We start from the raw sequence: 25,648 nt of genomic DNA, 5'->3' as shown, positions 1-25,648 counted from the left end.
CATGCACTTTAACATTTTTTTAAACAAATCAAAAAAATTACGTAGACCGTTTATATATAGAAAATTATTTTTTTTTCACAACTAACTGACGTCACGTTTTTTAGTTTTGTATCTGTGAACTCATTTAACCATTTTTGTGTTTTATTATCACGGTGATTTTTTAACAAATAACGTTTTCGGCCAATTCGTTTCTTTTTTCTTTTATTATCATTTCTAACTGTCCTGGTTATGAATTTTTTATTTTCGTATACAAATATATTCTCTTTCATATGTAAATAAACAAAAATTTATAACCTTATCAACTGTGATTCTAGTGTTTCATTATTACTATTTCTTTACAATTAAATATGTATGGGTTACATTTAGTTCATGTAAAATAAAATATGATAAATAATAAATGTGATAAATAAATCAAATACAATACAAAAGAAGTATTAATGTAAAGCAGATTTAATAATAATAAAAATAATAATAATGCATTTTATTCTTTTCAATTACAATTTAAGAATATTCAATAATTTCAATAATGGTAGAATTATTTCAATTCGATTCGTAAATGCATTCGTCTAGATTATATAATTCAGGCCAATGTTTACATAAATTTGTAATAAAAATTTGTCCAACTGTCATCTTAGTTCATTTCTTATAAAGTTTATCTTTTTTCTACACACATTCTTATACCTGATATTGGGGTCAACATAACTGCGAATGAAGTAACGATTTTATCCTGAGGATCCAAAGAGTAAACCTTAAAATTTCGAAGAACATTTGCCAAAACTATTTTCATTTCAACCATCGCAAGTTTATTGCCTGTAAATAAATCATTTCAATAAAACAATTCTGTACTTTTTAATATATTAACTAATCACTTACCGATGCAATTTCTTGGACCGGCAGAAAATGGCAGAAATGCATACGGATGAAAATTTTTAAAGTTCTCAGGCAGGAAGCGGTCTGGATCGAACACCTCGGGATTTTCGTAAACAGAAGGATTATGATGGATGCCATAGATACTTATGAGGAGAGTCGAATTTGCAGGCAACACGTAATTACCTATTTCGATGATAAAATAAATGAATGCCTGAAGTAAGTGACAAATATTAACAATTACTATTAATAAATAAATTTTAGAATATTGAAAAAATTTACCTATTTTCATTTCAGAAGGATTTTTTCTTGCTATAAAAGGACCAGGAGGATAGATTCTCATCGACTCCTGAAAAATGTCATATATGAAACTAATCCTTGCGTGTGCATTTAAAGAAATTAAAAATTTACCTTAATTACGCATTCTAAGTACGTCATTTTCGTCAGGTCATCGATAGTAATATCCCTATTTATATCATTTTCGAAAATTTCTTGCAATTCCAGATACACTTTCTCTTGTACTTCGGGAAATCTTCCCAGGAAATAAAGAGTCCATGACATAGCGTGGGCAACTGTGTCGTGACCCTGATATTAAATTACGTCGAAATTAAGTGTAAAATTCCTTCATATACAATTTGAGTTTATTTTCTAATAATTTTGAATAAATGTTTTACATTAATCCATCCTTGTTTTAAACCTTCTGTATTTAAGCTCCAGAATCTTAATAACACTAAAAGAGAAGCTTATTGTCACCAATGTCGAAATATCGAACAGTAAGACCCCGCATTCCTAGACGACAAAGCGCTAAGCGAAACAGCGTTAAACGAGACCATTTTAACATACAGTAAATAAGGATAGGGGAACACACGACCAAAAAGTAAGCAATTTTATTATAATTTTTTTTAATATAAATTTTTGCATAATAATATATGTTAAATAACACTAAAACATATGCGCACAGAACTGTAAAGATAATTTTTTGTGACGAAGGTCCTGGCTCTTCTGAAATTCTTGTTTTTTGCGATGAAGTCATGTATTTTCACTGTTCGCTTGTTTTTCTTTCCTTAGGCAAATGTCGGTAGCAGAAGATCGCATTCAAAATGCCTCGTTTTTCTTTAGCACTCCTATCAAAATCTGGATTATTCTATACAATTTGATCAACAATTTCGGTTATTGTTAGCAAACTTTTCCTAAGAAAAACTGTAAAGATATTTTTTGGGTTTTTCGTCTTCAGAGTTTCTATTTTCCAGTTCTACACGAATTCCTTGTTCTGCCAGTTCTTGAAGTCGTCGTTGGTAAGGCTCTTACCAGAAACCTGCAGTAACTTTCCAATATCCTGCTCGTCTACATCTCCTGTATCAAGTTGACAATTTGTCAACCAACGATACAGCGATAGGCTCTTCTCGATGAGAATTTTTGGATACCTCCAGCCATAACTTCTTCCACACCTCGTTCATGCATTTATCAGTTAATTCTTGCCAAGCGAAGTCGGTATTTCCTATGGCATCCATAATGTTATATTTTTTCCAAAATTGTACAAAACAAACATAGATTTACCGGAAAGTACAGCGCTACGACGAATTGCCACCATTTGCTGATTGATACGTGTTTGGGAATAATCGTATTATATACGAAGCAATGAAATAACGCGTTAATTTAAATCAGCATAAATTTTGAGCATTTTTTAGGCGTCAAGCACACCGCGTTATATTGAATCAGCGTTAAGCGAGGCAGCGTTAAGCAGGGTCTTACTGTACTTGTCTTCAAACAGTCGTTGGTTTTTGACTTCGGAGATACATTATTTTAAAACTATTTAAAAATTCGAATTTAGTTGAAAAATACTAAATAATGTTCAATATGAAAACTTATGTATTAAATGAAATCTAAAATAGTGAAGTATTCGGTCGGCGACCTTTCGGTGACAAAAGTTATTTTTTTAAATAATGTACATAACGCTTTTTATCCGATACTTTTAAAAACAGAAATTCGGTATTTTTGGTCAATAACTTAGATATTATTTGCAGTGAATTTTTCCACGTGTTCATAAAAAGAATTTGGATAATTTATATTCGAAATTCAATCCGATAGCACATAATGCAAATCACTGAACTGAGTTACAAATTTTCATCGTAGCAAATTCTGCCTTCGATATGAATAAGGAAGATTCATTTGTTTTCGACACGAATTATTCGCTACATTAAGTATTAAAATGTGCTTTGGAATAAAAGAAATCGTTGGAAAATAGACTTTCAATTTCTCAAAATTGTACGTTTTCTAAATAAATTACATTTAAACAGAATATATAATTAATAAATTTTTTATTTTAAATCCAGAATTTCTTTGAATAATATTTTACGTAAAAATATAAGAGGGGAAAATTAAAATTTTAATACTGCTACGTTTCACATTAAAAAATTTAAAAAACAATCCGAAATAACAATATTATTTATTATATTAATTAATTATTAATGAAATGTACTATTTTCACACGCAGCTTAAAAAATATAATTTTAAATTACCACAAAAGTAATTGTGATTTTTATGAACAAAGTTTTATATAATACTTTAATTGTAATTTTTGTCATTAAGTATCTGAAATTGTTTTAATTTTGATGCCTTACTGGGAAATACATTAGTCTCCTTCGCAACTATAAAAACGATACCATTGAAATACATACGTGTTCGATTATATGAGTATTTTCGTTTATACCTTTAATTAATTATGCCTACCGCAAACATCCCGCCTTCTGCATCTCTAATGACGTCTTCTTCTGACATTAGACCTTGATTGACATGAAGATCCAACAGTGCATCTATAATACGCGGTTTTCTTTTCGCTTTTGCTTCCTCTTCATACTGTGCACCTTCGTCGAAGGATTTTTGCAGTTGCTTTTTTTGGACGAAATTTGCTTTGCTTCTCTCGAACACCTACGCATTAAATTAAAACATTAATTTCTTAAATCATAATAAAATATTTCATTCACAAATTGGATTTACCTTTTCGTCGAAACGATGAATTATTTCAACGTCCTTTTTGAAATTTCTTCCCATTTTAGTCATGGCAAAAATTGGGGCAAACCAGTACATTGGATTTAGTAGCCATTCAGGAAAATATATCGAAATTCTAAATTTTAATATGAATTATATTATATAAAAAATTAATTTAAGAAAGTTTATAGATAACATAGTAAATATAGCACTCTCAACTGTCAAAACCGTAAAAAGTTTCATACAATGTATTATTTGTAGAGAATATTATAGGATTTTATTACATTAAGATAGCTATAAATTGCTGTTTTAAATACATTAAAATTAAAATATTTGTACCGTTATTTCTAAAATCGAATTTAAATTTCGTTTTTATACTGTGCAAAATTGATAATCTTATTTATTCGTGTAAACAATGACAAAATATTTTATTTATTCCACTTTTCTGATTGCATTTCGTATTTCTGGAAAATTTTAAAAATAGGTCGATCGGTTGTATAATTTCATAATTTGGTTTGATCATTTCACATCACAACTTCCGAAATAATTTTTGTTATTTAAGTTTACGAATAATAACAAAATTTCAACCTAATAGATGTAAGATCATTATGATAACATAAATTTTTAATAAAAATTCAGTTTTACCTCATTCGCATTGTATTAAATTTATTTAACACAAGTTGATTATGAAGAGTAGCTACCTCACACGAAATTACATGTATATCTTATGTAAGTATATATTTAAATAGGAACAAATGTTTTCATTGTTATTAAACTTTCCGAACATTTATAAGGTTAAAAAATGTCTCATGATACTACAGAAAATTCAAAAAAAATTCACAAGTTCCAAAATTCACAAAATCCACTAGTAGATACAAGAGCATCATCATCGTATCGCGCGTGTCGAAAAACAAACCACAGAATGCTATATCAGATGTTGGAATATAAAGTGACGCGCATGTAGTGAACGACATGTTACAATCCAGTTTTTACGCTTAAATAAAAAAATGGTGTAAGCTCCAAATAGAAAAATCGAGTTCTCGATACGACTCTTCGAGTCTTCTGGCTAACATTTTATCAAAGCATGTAATGAAATAGAATTTGGACAAAATGAACGTCGCACTTTGCAATTCAAGATTAATTAAATCATTTAAACTGATTTTAAAATATCAATAGTTAACACTTTTAAAAATGGAAACGATTAAATAGGCGTTGGTGTAATAATATAACGATAAACTAAAACAGAATGGATATTTAACAATACCAGTTGGAATGTAAAAACTTCTGCCAAGTAAAAACTTATGAAATTTTGGGTAACAATCATTTTGTTTTCGTACTTCTCGCGAGTTTTTTTTTCAAAAAGATACGTTTGGCGCTTGCAAGCAGTGCCGAAAAGTCTGACAAGATTTCTTCCTCTATAATAGTTTCCTACAAATCTCTTCCAAGCGCCAAGCTTATCTTTACGAATAGAAAAATTCTACAAAATGAAATTTGATTGTTTCCAGAATAAGTTTAAACTTGGCGCAAGTTTTTAGTTTTTCAGATGCGTTTATTTGAATTTTGTTATCGAAATTAGAAATTGTTAAAGCAGGGCACTGTGTATATTATACCAAATTGGATCAGATTTCTTTTACGATTCTCTGTAATGAGACATCACAACTTCCAATATAATTTTTCTCATATAAGTTTACAAATAATAACAAAAGTTCAATCTAATAGATGCAAGTATTATTATGATAACATGATAAATTTTTAATAAAAATTTAGTTTATTATTAAAATTAATAAAAGTATTTTTTTATGATCATTAGAAATTGCAACAATAATCCATTCATAATTTACAAATTTTAACAGTCGATTAACAGATTATCAATTAAAAATTCAAAGTGCGTCTTATCAGTTCGATTTATTATTATGTTGATTTGAGCATTATGAAAATTTCATTAGATAAATATTAATGTTACATTACTTACTTTATATATCGCTTTTGTAAACGTTGTTTCAAAGCTGACATGAATATACATTAAACAGAATTTTCCATACCTGTTAATTGCAGAAACGTATTCTTCATTACCTTCTGTCTGAGAATTTAGAGAAACTCCTAATGTTACGTCTACAAAAAAATAAATTTAAACATATAATTCGTTAATAAGTAAATACATGTCATTTTATAATGTTTTCAGAGTTCCTTATTGTTTCAGAAAGCACCACACCAGAGACCGAATTCACACGAAAGAGACAAGTACTGAACGAAACAGAAAATCAGTCAAAACCAGCAAAATTAAAATATAGTGAAAAATGCTGAACATAGTTTTAATTTCTGTGGCTAGGATGGGATAGTGTTACTAAAAATGGCTGCTACACAAGTAAGGAAGTAGTTCTGTTTGTGAGAATTTCGGACATCAAAGCCATAATTACCGCGAAAAGTGTAACTATCAATAAATTGTTCGAGTTATTGCCCTGTCCGATGCTAATTCAGTACTTCTATTGCAGTGACATTTACAACTCCAAAAACATTATAAAATGACCTGTAAAAGTACGTATTATGTTTTTTCAATTTATCATTTACTTTTTCTACCCTGCAAGCAAAAAGAGAGTACAAAAATATTTTCGCTTATTATTGTAAAAACAAATTGATATTTATAATTCTTAAATAATTATTATACATTAGACAGTAATACCTGCGATTATATCCAACGCGCAATATTTCATCCATTTCACGACATTAAATATTTCATTTTCCTGCAATTGTTTAAGATTTTCGAGTAAGACGTTTGAATGCTCCATAAATACATTTTGATAGTCTTTCAGATTCCAAAGATGTAAATGTGGAGCTAAATATTTTCTTCTTTTTCTCCAATTATCGTCAGAACTTTATTTAATTAAATGTAAAATATTGTAAACAAAGACATTTCAACTCAAATAAAACGAATGCATTACCTGTATAAAAGACTATTGACCCCGAGAAACGGCTTAAAAAAATTATAAGTAGAATCTTTATTGATTAAACGGTTGCTTCTTAACACTTCCTACAAAACGTAAAATTGTATATTGTTATTTATAATGAACATATTCCATAACTGATTATATTTTATTACCATTGCATATTCCGGATGTAGTAAACAAACTAATTTATAACCAAAAATGTTGATATACACAACTTTCTCGTTTGGAAATAGCATAGAGAGTCCAGAGAATAGATTTAAGTTTACTGGAAAAAGACGTAAAGTTATTTATATAATTATAAATAATGAAATTATCGAATAAAAACTTAATAACTTACGTATGCCTACGTATGATTTGTTGAATTGTTTGTTACGTTGACAAAATATAATATTCCGCAAAACTGGTAGAAAGGATATAGAAGGAAGATTCTTTCTAATCTCCTGACCATTACTTTGATTTTTTGACAGTTTGATATCTGTTATAAAAATGGTTTCTATTAGTCTCTGCAAATAATAAATATACTTAATTTCTTCTACTGATATACAGTACATAATTTTCGTTAAGAGTGTTAGAATGTGCAGAAAAATTTATTTTTACTCCGCATTGTAACACGATTAATGATGTTTATTTGTATCACTAATTATTTAATAAATTGTAAAATAGTAATTTATTTTAGCGTTCTAACACATTTTTTTTTTTTATTGTAGGCAATTCACTAAACTAAGTATTTGTAAAATGTTTATAAAGAAAACAAATCTGATAATAATATGCTATCTCTAATAAATACCAAGTTGCATAGCAGCATGAAAATGTATTAAATGAAATTAATTAATGTAAGTATATATATTACATGTTTTCATAAATACATTATACACAAAATATAATTATATATATATATATATATATATATAATATATATATATATATATATATGTATAATTTTTTCGATAATTATAAGTACACACAAAAAGACATTCTTTCAGACAGAATTGTTTGATTACTACGATACTCAGCGTATAGAAACAATTAGAGACCTTTTTTCATTGTTTACAATAATTGTCTCCAATGATTTAAATTCTCTACTCGTATATTTTGTAATATACTTGCATGTGTTTGGAATTCCTTAGATCCTGCTGTTTGGAGAGTTTCAAACTCGAAGCATATGTACCTGATGCACTCAAAAACATTATGTACACCTGAAAGTGATTGAGAAATATCGCATCGAATAGCTAATGTTAGTAGGATGGCTGTTCCACCCAGAATTTATTGCAATATAAGTAGGGCCTGCTGCTACATGTAATCGATAAAATTCTGTTTATATATTTATTATAAAAGAATGTGTAATAGACATTTATTGTGTACATTTCGAATATTTTTGCAACGTTTTTTCTGCGTATTATTTAACAGTATTACATTATACTGTATTTTTAATACGTATATAGGAGAGTGCCTTGGATTATCTATTTCGTGCGTATTGTATTCAATACATGATCTGAAATAACTCTTCTCTGGCCTTTCCACAATTTGCTAGAGGAACTCTTTATATAGTCGGTCAGCTACACTCGTTTTTGTATGCCGTGTTATACACTGTAAAGAAGTGTTGAAGGCAATGGGAAAATCGAGGCACGTGTAAATGTAGAAGAATCTGGAAAAAAATCCAAACAGATTATTTATGACTGCGGTGTTGATACCTATTATTTCATTCCACGAATCAAACGCAAAATGAATACGTCAAAAAAAAGCTTTTGTATTTTCACGTACTAAATAGCAAGTTAAACGTTTATAAAAGAACTAATAAGAATTTGTTATTTTTTTAAGAAAACAAAACTAATAATACTCTAAATGTAATAACAAAATAATTTCACATAGATAGGATGTGTCTCCGATGCATTTAAATCATGGAAGAATCGTCGTAAATTTAGCATTAGAAATTCGAACCGAACAAGTAAAATAAATCCAGACTATAAAAACAAAACTTATTTATAATTAAAATCAATTTCCCTGCTATTAATATTAACGATTGTTATATAACAAATTAATAAATATTTATTTTATCGAATTCTCTCAAAAAATCGCGTCTTAAATTAACAATATGTAAAGTAATAAAAAAATATATATATTTTTAAAGTTTAACTCACTTGTAGACACAGAGGAAGATTTTCCATACGATTTCAACGGTAAATCATTTTTTTGTTGTTTCCTGTTTCTCCATTTCTTTACTAGTGAAAATGTCAACACTAAAGATACAATAATTGCACTTAAAAAAATTTGGAATGAAGTTGACAGAAACATTATTAATATTTTTCTTCTGCAGTTTCCGGTTGTATGTAATAACTCTCTTATGTATAGATATATATATAAAACGATATGCATGGATAAATGCCAATAAGAAGCAGAGTTTTAGTGACGCATGATCTGTAATATGCCAATCTCGTGAGACCGTCATTACACTATGGAAACCCGGAAGTGCTAATTTTTATTTGTCTTTCTCTTTAAACTTTTAATCGAAGATTTCAACTACTTACATCACATTTCGGTATAACAGATCGTTGCGAAATGTGTATATTTTCATAGTAGTCTGTTTGCTAAGTATTATCCTAATTCGTGTTATTTTGAAAAATATAGAAAATTTTCTAGTGTGAAGAAAAGCTTGGAAGGAGATAAAAAAAATCCACCAATAAACTTTTACTTAATTTTTGGAGTGTATCAGCAGGCTGTATGCTGAAATTCTGCAACATGTAGCATGAAATTAAGACAGATTAGAAAATTTTCAACGGATAAAGCATCGCATAGTCGAAGCTGGAAAATTTCAGAACTTAACCCTTTACCACCGCCATTTTGTTCACGTTTATTTTGTAAACTGTCCGACGGCAATATAGGTCAGTCAGGCGGTATTATTTTATAGTACAGAAGCGTTTGCAAGGAAAAAACTTTACAATTGTTCAAGCTACATCAATCATAATGGCCATTCAAGTAAAATTGGAGCTATTTAAATCTTCACTGGCACGATCCGATTTTAAATATTTTTCAAACTTGCGAGTACTAAAAGACAATGAAAAGATTTTGGATCGTGATTTGGAGATATATATTAAACATCTTGATAAATTAAAACAAGAATTTAAAGAAGACTTGGACAATATGCATCTTTCCGAATGGTTTACTAATCCATTTGATGTAAAAATAGATAATGAAGGTAGTGAGCCTGGCTAAGAATATGAACTGATTGCAATATGTGTAGATCTCGAAGCTAAAGCGTTGTTTAAAAATAAAAACCTCAGTGAATTCTGGAGCAATAACAATATTGCCACTAAATATTCCAAGCTCAGAGCAAAAGCCGAACCTTTCTTACTTGCATTCCCGGCTTCATACGTGGTGGAAGCTGGTTTTAGCCACGCGAACGCAATTTTGACAAAACAGAAAAACAGATTAAACTTGAAAAACCGTGGTTATTTGCGACTAAAACTTACCAATTTTCAACTGAATATTAATAATCTTGTTGCTTCTCTTTAGACACATCATCTCACTAATATCAACCATTTTTATAAAAAAGGTATGTTAACATATTTTTAAGGTATTCAGTAGTAGTGGCAAAATGACAGTAAAAGGTTTTTTTCATTTAATAAAATTTATGTTATGTTTTCAAAAATAATTGTGTATTTTACGTATTATGACACGTACGGGTTAAGAACTATAGGCAAATTTCCATCTATCCATAATTTTGCTATTATTTTTTAAGATTATAAATCAATGGAAAATATCTCCTTTTCTGTTAATGTTATTGGGTGGATTTTATAAGAAATGGGAACTATAAAGTCTTTCGTTGGGTTGTTATGCAGGTCTCCTTATTGCTTAACATCAGAAATGAAAAAAAATGATTTAATGTTTTTGTTAAATACTTAATCTGGAAGTCGATAAGAAGGCAAATATTCTATGAAGGGGTCGACGGGATAAAAAGTTTGGGGACTCCTAAATTAGATGAATCCGAAATTAATACAGTTGGTTCAGATGGGCGAAAATGGGTACGAACTACGTCGATGAAGTCTATATCGGAGCGACATTGAAACTTTATGATGGTAGACTTATTTTCTCGAACCGTATTACCTACTTTGGGCTTAGAATGCTATCTTTCTATACCTAACAGAATGGATAGCGTTATTTATATTGAGATACTTGACAATTATTTGTTACAATATTTCGGTTATTACCACATTGATAGGAACGCTTTTATTAATCGACAAGATAATAATTCAGAGCATACATCCAGGAAGACAATGTCTTGGCTTCGGGATCAAAATATTCGCCTGTTTTAGTGGCCGTCTCAATCGCCTGATTTCAACCCTATTGAACACATTTGATCTTTTCTTACATATCACATTACAGCAACCGAAAAGTGCTGCTATTATTTTTCTCGACTTTCGAAGATTTATTCGAGGATTTTAAGTACTTAGGGTACATTTTGATTTAACGCTTTTTCTGCCCACTAGTGCCTGAGTAAATAAAACAATTTAACAGTTGTCATTATTGGTGATTACTGTCATGGGTTCACGAGGCGCGAACCCACGACTATGATCACCAGTAATGCCACCAAAGTGAAACAGTAACTTTATTGTGTCATTATATGCCGATACTACTGGTCACGTGACCGACAGGAAATAGCTCAAATTTTTAATACTTCCATCGTATTTAAATATATTCTCTGCACAATTAAAGGCTATGAAAATTTCTTTAAAATCTCACTCGATGATTATGTTCGATGGAAAGTAAATATTGTTTGTATTAAATCTTTTTATGTTATAATTTATATCTTAATTGTTTTCGCAAAATTTAAATACTTATAAAAAAATATTTACGAATAAAAGAAAAGCTAACAAAAAAAATTATTCTAAATGAACATCGTGTATACGCGCGAATATTTAAAATAGGAAATTTACCAAATGTCACCTTCCTGAGTAAACATTCTTTTCAACTTTAATAACTATGAGTATAATAGCAATTAAGACGCTATTTAATAAAAGTTAACCTATACGATAATACAGGCATAATAGGACGGTTTATAAAGCACCCTAAAATATGCTTTAAGTAAGAAAATTTGTAAATGTATAAAGTAAAAAATTCAGAAAAATAATTTTAACTCAGTGGAAAATTCCATTACTGTTTATTGTTCTTTGTCAATAGTAAAGTAAAAATTTAAATATAAAAAGCACGAATAAATTCGTGGAAATGGCAAGAAATCAAAGAAATATAAGAAACTGATAAGGAGTTAATTGCATGATAATTGTCTTCATTTTCCTATTTTTCCTTGATCGTATTGATAGATTTCTATTCATGTAAGAAATTCCTATTGAAATGGACAACCTTCATTTAAGCTTTCCTTTTAAAATAACAATAGTTAGATTCGAAAGTTTCCTCACAATAAGTCTGAATTTTACTTTTAAACGAACAGGAATTTCGATAAATATTTTACCACAATTATATACAAACCGAATTTTTTTTTAAATCAGATTAGAAAATTATCCAAATATAAAGAATTATTTAGTTTGAACACATTTTATTTTAAATCTTATTTGCCTTTTAGTAATGAACAGCTTTGTTTAATTTCTTTAAGAAATCAACTGATTTTAAAAATTCTTTATAAAAGAATTTATTTCAAAACGTGGTTGACAAATTTACACACAAAAGATACGTAGGAAAGTCTAAAATATCTCGACTTTTTCTTTGTCGAACCACCAGGAACAACAGTCATCCATTGCAAAATGGCCTTCTATTAAAGGCTACGCCTCTGCAAAATTATGGAAAAGGAGAGGATATATGCCAGAGCGTAATCAGATTACACTTTCGCATTTACGTATCTTAGTGGACTTTTGCGGGATCTCCATGCAGTGTTGTCTTTAGGGCAGGGCCTACAGGGCGCCCATGTCGTAGGGGCCTCCTAATCCGAAAGTAATAAAGTTACATATAAAAAAATAGACCAAACCCTGTTTCCAGACTAATTACAGAATTTTTAGATAGATGTAAGAATATGTTCATTTCCTGCAAAAACGAAAAAAACTGCATCTGCGTCTTGCACGTCGCATTTTTTTAACACTTCCATTGTTACGTAACACTTCCATCGTTGATTGAAGTGTTAAGACTTAATCCTGTCCCTCTCCCCCGTGGGGAGGAATTTCAAAAAATCCGTTCTTATTGTGCGTTTTCGTGATGTACCCTAACTGTGTACCAAATTTCAACTTTCAACTCCTAACCGTTTGTGCTCTTAACATTTCCATTGTCAACTCTTCCATTCTTAACGCTTCCATTGTTGACACTTCCATTGTTACTTAACATTTTCATTGTTGATGGAAGTGTTAAGACTTAATCTTATCTCTCTCCGCCGTGGGGAGGAATTTCAAAAAATCCCTTTTTATCGTGCGTTCTCGTGATGTACCCTAACTATGTACCAAATTTCAACTTTCAACTCCGAACCGTTTGGGCTCTGCGCTGATTATTATTATTATTATGTTGGGTTAAGTGAGATATACTCGGTTAACACCGGTGGGTGTGTACTATGCCGGACCAAAGTCAAGGCATAGTAACCAAAACAGAAATTAAAGAAGTGTATCAGTGTGTGTCTGTATTCAGGAATTTTCTCACAATATGACATTTATTCAATATAGTGGCCTTCTGTAGTGTGATGTATGTGTTTCTATTCAATTCTAATGTGCCCAGGCTTTTGTGTAGTGTGTGTGGTATGACACCTGTAGAGAAGAGAACAACAGGTACAATAAGCACCCTATCCATCCTCCACAGATGCCTTATTTCCTGGGCGAGTTCTGTGTACTTGCTAATTTTTTCAGTGAATGCATTTTGTATATTGTGAGTGTTTGGAATGGATATGTCTATAATGTATGTGATTTTATTATGTTTGTCGATGAGTATGATGTCTGGTCTGTTGTGGTAAATTGTTTTATCTGTGATTATGGCTCTGTCGTAGTACATTTTGTGCGTGTTGTTTTCCAATACTGTCTGTGGAATGTATTTGTAGTATGGCTCGTGGATGTCTAATAATTTGTGTTTCTTTGCAAGCTCTTGGTATATTATATTTGCTACTTGGTTATGTCTGTGTAAATAATCTGTCTGTGCCAAGAGCTTGCAACCAGACGTGATGTGTTGTATAGTTTCTGGCATGATGTGACATTTTCTGCATGTGTCATTTGTGAGTGTTGCATCTTTGAGTATGTGTTTTCTGTAGTTTTTAGTATTTATGACCTGATCCTGTATGGCAATCATGAATCCTTCCGTCTCCCCAAAGAGGCATCCCCGAGCTAACCAGCTGTTTGACGCAGTTTTGTCAACAAAATCCTGGGCCAGATCGTAAGGATGCCTGCCATGGAGTGCCTTTCGAGCCCACGATTGCTTAATGGTGTCTATGCTTTTTATATGTTGTGTTGTGTCCATATGATGTGAGTGTAAGTTTAATGGTGTGTTATTCGAGTCTGCTAGAGTTACTGCTTTATGTAATTGTGATGTTTCTTGTTTTTTGTAGAAAAACTCTCGCAGTGACTGTATTTGTTTGTAGTGAAGGTTAACTATGTCAATCAGGCCACGTCCGCCATCTTTACGTGGAAGGGTTAATCTTTCTGTGGCGGATTTAGGATGATGTTGTTTATGCTTAGTAAGTGTTGTTCTTGTTTTCCTTTGGAGTTGCTCGAGATCTGTGTGAGTCCAATGTATAACTCCAAAAGAATATGTGAGTACTGGGATGACATATGTGTTTATTGCTTTAACTGTGTGTTTTGCATTTAACTGTGTTCTGAGAATAGCATTTAACCTACTTTGGTATTCTTTAATTAATCTTTGCTTTATTTGTGTATGTTCTGTTAGTTTGGCCTGTTGGAATCCTAAATACTTATAGAACTCGCCCTCTTCCATGGATTCAATAATAACGTCTCCATTTCCAAGTGCAAAATCTTCTTTCTTCAGGATTCCTTTTTCTATGTGAAGTGTTTTGCATTTATCTAGGCCAAATTCCATTTGTATGTCCTTGGTGTATGAATGTGTGATTTGTAGGAGTTGATGAAGTTGTTTTTGTGTGGATGCATAAAGTTTTATGTCATCCATGTACATGAGATGTGACAGTGTAAACTGTGTTGTTTTTTCGTGTCTGATATTGTAACCATATTGCGTGTTGTTTAACATGTTGGATAATGGGTTCAGGGCTAAGCAGAACCAGAGAGGACTCAAGGAATCTCCTTGAAAAATTCTCGCCTAATAAAAATTTGGTTTGTTTGTATGGAAGTGTTATGAACCCTGAGATGTAGTGTTGTTCTCCAGTGCTGCATAGTGTTTTGAAAGAATGCAATGAGTGATGGATGTATTTTGTACATGTGTAGAATATGTAGCAGCCAACTGTGTGGAACACTGTCGAATGCTTTTCTGTAGTCTATATATGCCATGTGTATGTTTCTGTGTTGTTTGTGTGCTTGCCGTAGAATGACTGAATCTATGAGTAACTGTTCTTTGCATCCCCTGTGGTTTCTACGGAAACCTTTTTGTTGTTCTGTAAGAATGTCGTGTTCTTCAATATGTTTGTATATTTTGTTTGTGATACAGGATGTCAATAATTTGTAGAGTGTTGGAAGACATGTAATTGGTCTGTATTGTGTGGGGTCTGTGGTATTGTTGTTTTTAGGTTTCATGTAGGTGATGCCCTGAGTAAGAAAATTTGGCATGTCTTGTGGATTGATGATGATGTGTGTTAGGTGTTTAGCTAGTTCCTGGTGCAGTGATGTAAACTTTTTGTACCAGAAATTGTGAATGTTGTCTACACCAGGTGTCTTCCAGTTGTGTGTTCTGTTAACAGTGTATTGGAAATCATGTATGTTTATTTCAGCACAGGGCATAGTTGGTATGTTGTGCAAGTTTCTGTTCTTCTCCTCGATCCAGCCTGCATCAGCATTGTGCGTGACAGCACTGGACCAAAGAGAAGACCAATATGTTGTGAGTTCTTCTTCTGTTGGTGTGCCACTGTGCTGTGTATCAGTGTTTGCTTTGTTATTAATTTGTCTGTAAAAGAGTTTTTCATTGTTTGTAAATAATTTATTTTGTTGTTTTCGTAGTGTACATGTTTTGTAACGTTTGAGTCTACGTGCTTTGGCAGCAAGTTTCTGTTTTAGTGTATCAATGTATTCTGTGATGTGTGTGTTGTGATGTTCATGTTTTGTGTGTGTTTGTATTTTCTTGAAAATGTTTTTGAGCTTTTTCCTTAATTTGGGTGTTATGTTGTTTTTAGTGTATTGTGTCAGCCTGCCTAATTGCTGTCTAATGTCATTTATTTGTGTTTCTATTCTTCTCTGCCAGGCAGGCTTGTGATAGAATTGTGTTTTCTGTGTATTTGTCTGTGATTGTACTTTCAGTCCATGGTGTGTCACTACTGTGACTGCCCCAGCATAAACTACTGTATGAATGTCTGCGAGTGTAGAAATTGAATGAATGTAGTGTGGTATTAAGTGAGTGTTTACATAATTTAGTGTTTTTCCTACTTCCTTTGACGTGTTGATTTTTGGTATTCGTGGTCGTTGTGTGGGATCTGTGCCTGTATATTTAGTGAGTGTTTCCTGAAATATAAGTGAAAGCATATTAACTAAATCCATGTCTATGTTATCAGTGATTGACGAGGAAGTGTCTGTAGTATCATTAGTGGTAATTGTTGTATGTGTGTTATTATCAATGCTTGTTGCTGGATTATCCTGACAGGTTACGTAATCTTCATTAATGTTAGATGTTTCTGTCTGTTGATGTATTTGATCAGCAACCTGTTGTTTGATAAGTTCAAGTGTTGTTTGTGGAATAAGGTGGTTGTGTATAATTGTTCTTTTTTGATCAACAACCCTTTGTTCGGTGACAGTGAGATGAGGATACTGTTGTGTGAATCTATGGTGTAGTTGTTGTCTGTATGCTGTCATGTTTGTTTCGAGTTTTGTGATTGTGTAGTAAGTACGGATGATAAACTCGTTCATTTCTACTGTCCATTTCATCCGTTGGCGTGGTTTTCCAGCTTTTGTGGTCTGCGGATGCATTGCCACAGAAACACCAAGGCTGGGTTGGTTCCTCACATCTGTTGAGGGCATTGCAGTAGCCATGCTTGGGCCGGTGCTGCTTTCGCCACCGGTAACCAAGGGAGACTGTGGCCTATTTTTCGAATGTGAGCCTCTGCCTAACCCACGAACGCGGACCTTGTTAACCCGGGCGACGTCCGAGCCGGTATCAACATTTAGATCTAGTTATTACCATAATAAATATCTCCACAGAATGTGGGTGTGGTCACTCTTAGCTTCATTCCTCCCCATAGACCTTACTGGCATGGGTGTCCCTACCAGGAGCTTGTGCTCCAGCCTGCATTGCCCTATGAATCAGTAAAATTACTGGGCTCTCCCACCACGACCAGGTGGTGACCATGGGAGAGTTATTATTATTATTATTATTATTATTATCATCATCATCATCATCATTAGCAACTCGTCTCGATTATATATATAGATAGAAAACCCAGATTTTTTTGTCATTGAAAAATTCATAACCGTTGAATAAAAAAATCCATATCTGTAAATAAAATGTTTGTTTTTTCGACTATGCTCTACGACAGAAGTCGGCTATGTAGCAATACTATAGTATTGCTACAATACTATGTAGTATTGCTATGCTCTACGACAGAAGTCGGCAAACTTTCGGCGGTGTTGTGCCGAATTTATCTTATAGTGTCATTCCGAGTGCCGACCTGATTCTACCAATTTTGTTATATATAGTGTTGAAATTTGTCCGGTTATAATGGAATTCAAAACTTATGGATTAAAATTTAATTTTTACTAATTTCTATTCAATCAGTGTTACTGAAAATCGTTCCGCGTGCCATAGGTTGCCGATCTCTTCTATAGGATGTTCTAGCAATTGCTACGAAACTTGACAGTTTCGTTAATATGCTACAAACTTAGATAACATCATATATACTACCCGAAAATATTTATTAAATTTTTATATATCAATTAATGTTTCTTCATATTGAATTTGCAGGGTTTACATATAGCACCAACTATTGGCAAAATATTAAAAAAATAGATAATTAAAAACATTTATACAAGAAAGAATGCGACCAACATAGCGTCATGTCCGTGCCATGTTTTTGGAGACAGGATATAAACAAATGTTGTGAAATTACTTGATTTAGTGATTTTCCAGAGACTTTATACATTTTAAAAGACTTTCGGTCTCGTAGATTCCCTTTTATCTCTTTCACGATGTAAGCACCAAGAGCCCTTCTTACCCAGTTAATTATGAGTTCGGCCAGGCCCACAATGGGGCAGCTGGGAGTGAGGAACTGGTTCCGACATATCTGAATGAACCCATAAAATTCCTGAGAATTTTTCGACCTGTCTGGAGTCGATTCCGGGTTTTTCGGAGCGATAGCTTGTCTCCTTGACTGCTCAGCCATTTACTTTCCTATTGCTGATAATTTATTCCTAGAATGCCGCTAATAACTTCAGAGATGCCACTTCAATTTAGCGCTAGTCAAACCGCTAAGATATCCATGATATAAACTGAATTAATGTTGGTTTTATGTTGATTATAATTATTTTCGTTACAGATAAACAAATATAAAGACGTTTAGAATCAGGTATGTGGAATCGTCTATAAATGATATAACACTAACGTCATAAAATATCACAAAATATTAAAATTTACATCAGCGTGTGTAATAATGTGAAATGCAAGTATAAACGGGGAAATGGCCCTAGAAATGAAAAAACTTCAGTGGGCAGCACACACCTTAAACTCGCTGTGTTCAATTGTGTCTTAACTCGTACCAAATATGTAATTAGGTGCCACTTTTCCATTAAAGCCATTTAAAAAAAATTTTTTTGGCATATTCTCCACTAATTTTATTCCCTTATTCGATTCATAGAATCCATCTCTCGAGAACACGTGTTTGGTTCTGAGTAAACATCACTCTGGGACGATATTCTCCAATGAAATCCAGGACAAACGCACAATATGTATAAACAAAATTCTAATATTTAGTGTGTGTGTCTTTATACAATCAACAAGGTATACTATACTGCTTATGTGTACAGACAGAAATAAATAAATAAATAATAATCGAGTCCGCATAAGACGTCATAGTTTTGTAAAAATTTAATTAGCGAAACATTTCTTAACGTAAGAAATGAAATATTTTTAAACGAAACGTCCGATCGAATAGAATTTGTTATACTTACAGAATTAAAAATAATCAAATATTTTCACTAAATCGGCTTGATCGTCACGCGAAACGCAACAATATCGGCAACAATAAATTTCTCCATTGTTTCACTTTTTTTGTTGTAAGTAAGCAATTATCGAAAGAAAGAAACCTCTGCGATTTTTTGCTTTATTTCTTGAGAGTGATTGCTTCGGATATAAATGTGAGTAATAGTTTTGCAGATTACACAATATACTGTGCAAATATTTTAATAAAAATAGAACTAATAATTTAGAAATTTATCATTGAGTAATCATAAGGTTCTTCAAGTTCAATAAGAGCACAAAACTATAATAAAAATAGCCATTTAAAAATAAATTTTAATATTTTAAACTAATTAGGAATATTTTACGATCGTTTAAATTATGCGTAACGTAAAACATTGCGTAACGGAAAAATAGAAATAATTTCAATCATAACGTTGGACAGATAGGAATTTGGGCTATTTCAACTGGCCGCCGCTATCTTGAAATGAAAAGTTCGTTAGCAATTAAAAGTAATTTTTCGCTATTTTCATTATTTTTGTACAAATTTAATAGTGTAACGTCAGAATAGAAATAATTTTAATCGTAAAGTTTGGCAAATTAGAATTTGTTATATTTTTAAAGGCCGCTGTTATCTTGAAATAGAATGTTCCCTAGACATTGATAGTCGTTTTTTTCCTTATTTTCATATTACTTGTAGAAATTTAATTAACGATACACAGCGTAACGTTACAAACAAAATATTTCAATCGTAACGTTCGACAGATTGAAATTTGTGCTATTTCCAATAGCCGCTGCCATGTTCAAATTAAAAATTTGCTAGCAAATAAAAGTTATTTTTATCGCTATTTTCATATTACTTGTAGAAATTTAATTAGAAAAACATTGCGTTACGTAAGAATGAAAATATTTTCAATCGTAACGTTCGACAGATTGGAATTTGTGCTACTTCCACTGGCCACCGCTATCTTAAAACTAAATGTTCGCTAAAAATTAATAGGCATTTTTTTCGCTACTTCGATATATTTTATAGGAATTCAATTAGCGAAACATTGCGTAACGTAAGTAATGAAATATTTTTTTAACGAAACGTACGATAGATTAGAATTTGTTATATTTCCAATGGCCCACGCCATGTTGAAATTAAAAATTCGCTAGCAAATAAAAGTTATTTTTATCGCTATTTTCATATTTTTTGTAGAAATTTCTGTAGCGTAACGTAAGAAACGGAATATTTTTTATCGTAACGTTTGACAGATCAAAATGTGTTATATATCTAATGGCCGCCGCCATCTTGAAATAGGAAGTTCGCTTGAAATTAAATAACGACACAGCGTTTTGTTTATTGTTTGTACTCGTTTTGTTGCAAGGTCTATAAACACAAAGTGAAAACACGATCTATCACTCATCGCGGCAGTCACCATTTTTTATAGTAACAGTTTTAGTGAAATTGTAAAATATAGTGACAGGTTACTAACAGAAATTTATTTTAAGTATTTAATGTTAGATGAAAAGAAGAATCCAGTAGATAGACTGGTTTAATATTTAACACTTATTACAAAATGTTTGACGTATGCATCATTAAATGGTTTTAATTAACCCTGTTTAAATTACATTAAAACATGGTTTTCAGATTAGTACTAGACTATCGTGTGTTCGTTGTAAAGTTGTATTTTTTTGAAAGGTATTATAACAACATTATGTAAATTATTAAATACAAATACAGAAACATTAGTATAACAGATTTAATAAAGAGAATAAATGTTATAATTTTGTTTGTAGATTAAAAGAACAGAATAAAATTTAATATAAAGTATATTATTTAAAATTAAACCTTTAGCCATTTAAAATAATATTTCATAATAATTGAGAGTAATGTAACATACTTTACATTGCATATTCAAATAAATAATTGTGTTGCTATAGAATCTTTTTATTATAAAATAAAATTATAATAATGTTGAAATAGATATTTCTATTGTTTGCCTACTGTTAATATATTTTTATAAATTTATTTATTGCTGTGGATGAAGATTGCATTAAAAAAAACGCATAAAAAAATCGCACGAAACTTCACGAGTGGCTATAAAAAATAGTTTTCGCAACACAATTTTAAAAATATTTTTTATGCAATCAATAGGGACCGCATAAAGAAGTCTCAGATAGAAAATAACTCAAAACCGTAAAAAATAGAATTTATTGACAAGAGATGTCAGCACTTGACTGCATCGTCTCGTCTATCGTCTGTTTTACATATTTTTTTCCAGGTGGTGTTTTTTTGACTTAAAAAACAAATTATTTCATTTTTCGCATATTCATGCAATAATATTACTATAATAAGTTCATTTATGGTATAATAAGTTTATTTAGCTGTAATAAGTCAACGTGACACATGACAAATCGCACGAGACTAGTCGCCAACTATACCGCACAAATAAAAAATCGCATAAAAAAATTGCACAAAAAAAGACCGCATAAAAACAGGCTTCACTGTATATTTCTATAAATTTATTTATTTATTTCTATATAATAATAAATTAAATTGTTACATGTGCATGAGAAAGTTCCTAAATAAAGTAGTTATTATTTCCTGCAAGTACTTTAAAGAGTTTACTTTATATAGTGGAGACCGGGGCAACTTCCGCATGTTAAGAATAAGTTCAATTTTGCGTAATAAATACTGCTGTACACTGAAATAAAAGCGTTGTTTATTGTCTATCAGAATGTAACCTTACCATAGAACTGGTTAAAATCAGTTTGGAAATAAAAATAATTATAATAATAACAACTTTATAAAGAGATATCGATTTCTTAACATAGTAGGTGTGGATGCTGTGAATATTAATTCTGTGTGAACCGTCTTTGTAAGCCAAGTAATAAAATTGGTAGACGCTCCAACAGCATACGGTTAGGGAAACTTAGTTTATTTATTCATATGCATTTCGGGTTGGTTTATTTCCCAACCCCTCTTCAGTGCTGTTAAGGAAATTACAAAAAACGTTGAGGTTTCCGACAGTATTTAGGATCACGTAAGTTGGAAAATAATAAACACAGAAACTTACATATTATAAAGCTGGTGAGTTATTATAAGTTGGTACAATTTTTATAATTTTTTTCTGTATTTTTAACATCTTTTCCAGAATGTAAACTTTTGATATTGTTTCTAAAAGATCCTTACAAACAGAAATTTAAAGAACACATTGAAATCAAAAAACACTCTAAAGAGCAACTCATTAATATTTCTGAGGGCATGACAATAAACCCCCAATGGTACCAACTAATAAAAGACACCTCCATCCGTTAAACATTATTTACAGCACACCCCACTGTTTAGATTGCCTTGGTTTTCGGTAAGTTACAACACATGTCAGTACGCAGTCAAGTCTTGTTAAACACTGGTCTTTACCCATCTTCACTCTCATCATGAACATAACACCTGCACTGCAAATGTAAGTTTTTTTTAAATAATATAAAATGTATAACTGTAAATAAATATATATATATTTAACAATTGTATTAAATCACAAATTTGTTTATATTGTATTAAATCACAGATTTTTTGTTGTAGTGAATGTAACACTCCTGTTAAAAATATAGAAAAAAATTATAAAAATTGTACCAACTTATAACAACGCACCAGCTTTATAATATGTAAGTTTCTGTGTTTATTATTTTCTAATTTACGTGACCCTAAAAACTTCGGCAACAGTAATGGAGCAAGATAGGGAGGTATATAAATTTGTGTCATTAACAATGTATACGTTGGAATTCACTATTAAAACAAAGAAATACTCTTCCAAAGACCTATTTAATATTATAACAACGAAATACAAAATCAAAGGCATATTAAGGAAAGAAAATGTAAAAAAAATTAATTACGAAAAAAATGAAACAGATAATAAATGAAAACATTCTAATGCAAGTTAAAAGCAATATAAAGTAAAATGAATTAGTGAACTCAAATAAACAGTAGAAATGAAATATGCTTAACAGCAAATTGTTTAAGATAGGCAACGCTGCCAAAGATGCCCCAATAGTGATGATTTAGAAACATTAAGTGGAACCCTAAGAATAGAGTTCTACTTAATATTTCTAAGCCACTAAGCCATGATCTGGTCATGAGAATAAGTTAATGTTTTATCCTTCTAACAGGAAAAGCAACTTTCGTTATTATGAAATTATAACAAAACATGCCAATTATATATAAATGGAAACAAAATATTATATGAAATTGAATGAAAAAGACAATTTATTTGTTAATTCAACTGCGCTTGTTGGAGAAAAATACAAACACCACACTCAACAAGCCACCAATAAAACTCAACTGCCTAACCTCTAAAAAGGGGTCTCCTTTTATTTTCTTTCTAAAAAAATGCGATTGACGAACTTGCCCCGGTCTCCCCTAGCATGTAAAAGGCCCTCCCCCCTTTGTTCCCACCTGACAGAATAAGCTTTTAGAAAATAAAAATCATTAAAATTGGAATAAATCAATAAATATGCATTGAATTTATAATAATCAGATACTTTTACTAAATCGTCTTGATCGTCACGCAAAACGCAACAATATCGTCAACAATACATTTTTCCATTGTTTCACTTTTTTTGTTGAAAGTGAAGTTTTTTTGTTGTAAGATTTTCGAATGAGAAAGAAACCTCTGTGATATTTTTCTTTATTTCTTGAGAATAGTTGCTACGGGTATAAATGTGAGTAATATTTTGGCAAATTACACAATATACTGTACAAATATTTTAATAAAAATAGAACTACCAATTTAAAAATTTATCATTGAGTAATCATAATGTTCTTCAAGTTGAATAAGAGCACAGAACGATAATAAAAATATTTGTTAAAAAATAAATTTTAATATTTTAAACTGATTTGGAATATTCCACAATCGTTTAAAATATGCGTAACGTAAAACATCAAATATTTTTAAACGTAACGTTCGATAGATTACAATTTGTTATATTTTCAATGGCTGCCGCTGTCTTGAAATTAAAAGTTCGCTAGCAAATAAAAGTTATTTTTATCGCTATTTTCATAATTTTTGTAGAAATTTAATAGTGTAAAGTAGGGGAAAAAAATAATTTTAATCGTAATGTTCGACAAATTAGAATTTATCTTTTTAATGGCCGCTGCCATCTTGAAACAGAAGGTTCGCTCGACATTAATTGTCATTTTTTTGTTATTTTCTTATTTCTTGTAGAAATTTAATTAACGAAACATTGCGTAACGTAAGAAATAGAATATTTTTTATCGTAACGTTCGACAGATCAAAATGTGTTATATATCTAATGGCCGCCGCCATCTTGAAATAGAAAGTTCGCTTGAAATTAAATAACGACACAGCGTTTCGTTTATTTTTTGTACTCGTTTTGTTGCAAGGTCTTTAAACACAAAGTGAAGGCACAATACAATCACTCATCGCGGAGGTCTGCATTTTTTAAAGCAACAGTGTAGTGAAATTGGAAAATACAGTGTCAGTAGAAGTATGAATTCGATGCAAACTGGGGTATAAAATTTAATTCATATATATTTTAATATAAATGAATGATACAAACTGGGTTATAAAAATAAAGAGGATTACACTCTACTCTAAAGTGAAGTCAAAAATTGTTTCTTATCAGCATAAAAATAATTCGTTTGTACTGTGAAATAACTATTGTAGAAATTAAAAATCGTCTTCCTCCACCAATAAAATTTAATTTGTATAGAATTTAATGAAAAGTAATTATCAAATCGAATTATTTAAAAAAAATACTAACGCCTTATATCATAGAGTTTGTACCCCGAACTAGCTAGTGTAAACCTGCTGCTTTTCTTTGTGTGTTGGTAGACAAGTGCTAGATTTGAAAGCTGGGAATTATTCTTTTGTCACAAAGTCAGGAAGTATCGTAAGTTATTGTGATATATATTTAATCATTAGATAATATACGATCTAGTATTAGTATTTGTAATAATTTAAAAACGTACAATTAGTATTTTTTTTAAAAAACGAGAACTGAACTATGTTTCTTTGTTCTATTCAAAGGTTTAGAATCTCTAGATTATTTACGATCGCTGTTAATTAAAAACGTGCGATTGGTTGTTAGGTTTTTTAGAAGAAAATATGCTACCCCTGGCTTTAAAATAGATCATAAAAATTCTTTCCCACATCCTTAGAGTAATCACAAATTCACCCCTCTAACATCCTCAAAGTGGCCTCTCTACCTGAAGCGATTTCTCTACCGATGCATTTGTGAAATCTGGAAGTTAAGAACCTAAATTTCTAAATGATTTCAGTCCTGTTATACAATGGCTTAATCAACAACATTTTATAACCGGGAAGTTGTTGACCCTTAACTGGCAACGATCATCCCCTAACTGTCAACAAGCCATTATTCCCTTGCAGCAGGTAGATCAACTTGCACGATAATTTACAGTTAACGTCCAAACTCGTCGTTTGTTTTGAATCCCGGGAACACCTATGGCCTTAATTTTCTCATCAAGAATCTATAAAAGACGCTTCTTTCTCCCCTTTAAGGGCTCTCCGATCGTCTCTCCATTACGAAGTGCACTACGTCGTCGGCCGAACCCGAAAGTTTCTAAGTTT

At 31.1% G+C, this 25,648-nt stretch overlaps 1 protein-coding gene and 1 long non-coding RNA gene across 2 annotated transcripts; both read right to left on the bottom strand.

The window, feature by feature from the left end:
- Positions 1-459: 459 nt before the first annotated feature.
- Positions 460-6,021, bottom strand: LOC136979334 (cytochrome P450 4C1-like). The gene is made up of 8 exons (XM_067275281.1): positions 6,015-6,021; positions 5,898-5,967; positions 3,865-3,991; positions 3,598-3,795; positions 1,279-1,452; positions 1,150-1,216; positions 874-1,053; positions 460-810 (listed from the first exon to the last, which is right to left on the bottom strand). Exons 1-8 carry the CDS (start codon positions 6,019-6,021, stop codon positions 653-655), a joined length of 981 nt encoding a protein of 326 aa, XP_067131382.1. The 3' UTR covers positions 460-652.
- Positions 6,022-6,800: 779 nt separating this feature from the next.
- On the bottom strand, positions 6,801-8,958 carry LOC136979314 (uncharacterized). Its single transcript, XR_010881371.1, has 4 exons — positions 8,939-8,958; positions 7,138-7,275; positions 6,953-7,065; positions 6,801-6,883 (listed from the first exon to the last, which is right to left on the bottom strand). It is a non-coding gene; the product is annotated as an uncharacterized lncRNA (long non-coding RNA).
- Between the last annotated feature and the right edge of the window lie 16,690 nt (positions 8,959-25,648).

Source organism: Centruroides vittatus, unplaced genomic scaffold (genome assembly GCF_030686945.1).
Source record: "Centruroides vittatus isolate TY-2023 unplaced genomic scaffold, ASM3068694v2 contig_602, whole genome shotgun sequence".
Classification (NCBI taxonomy): domain Eukaryota; kingdom Metazoa; phylum Arthropoda; class Arachnida; order Scorpiones; family Buthidae; genus Centruroides; species Centruroides vittatus.
This window is presented reverse-complemented; position numbering and strand designations above follow the sequence as displayed.

Bases quoted from the DNA above. Each gene is read 5' to 3' on its own strand.
- LOC136979334 (XM_067275281.1), bottom strand. The intron at 1,453-3,597 runs GTAGGCATAATT...ATTTAATATCAG, and splicing joins CAGAAGGCGGGATGTTTGCG to GGTCACGACACAGTTGCCCA. The intron at 1,054-1,149 runs GTAAATTTTTTC...TCATCGAAATAG, and splicing joins TCCTTCTGAAATGAAAATAG to GTAATTACGTGTTGCCTGCA.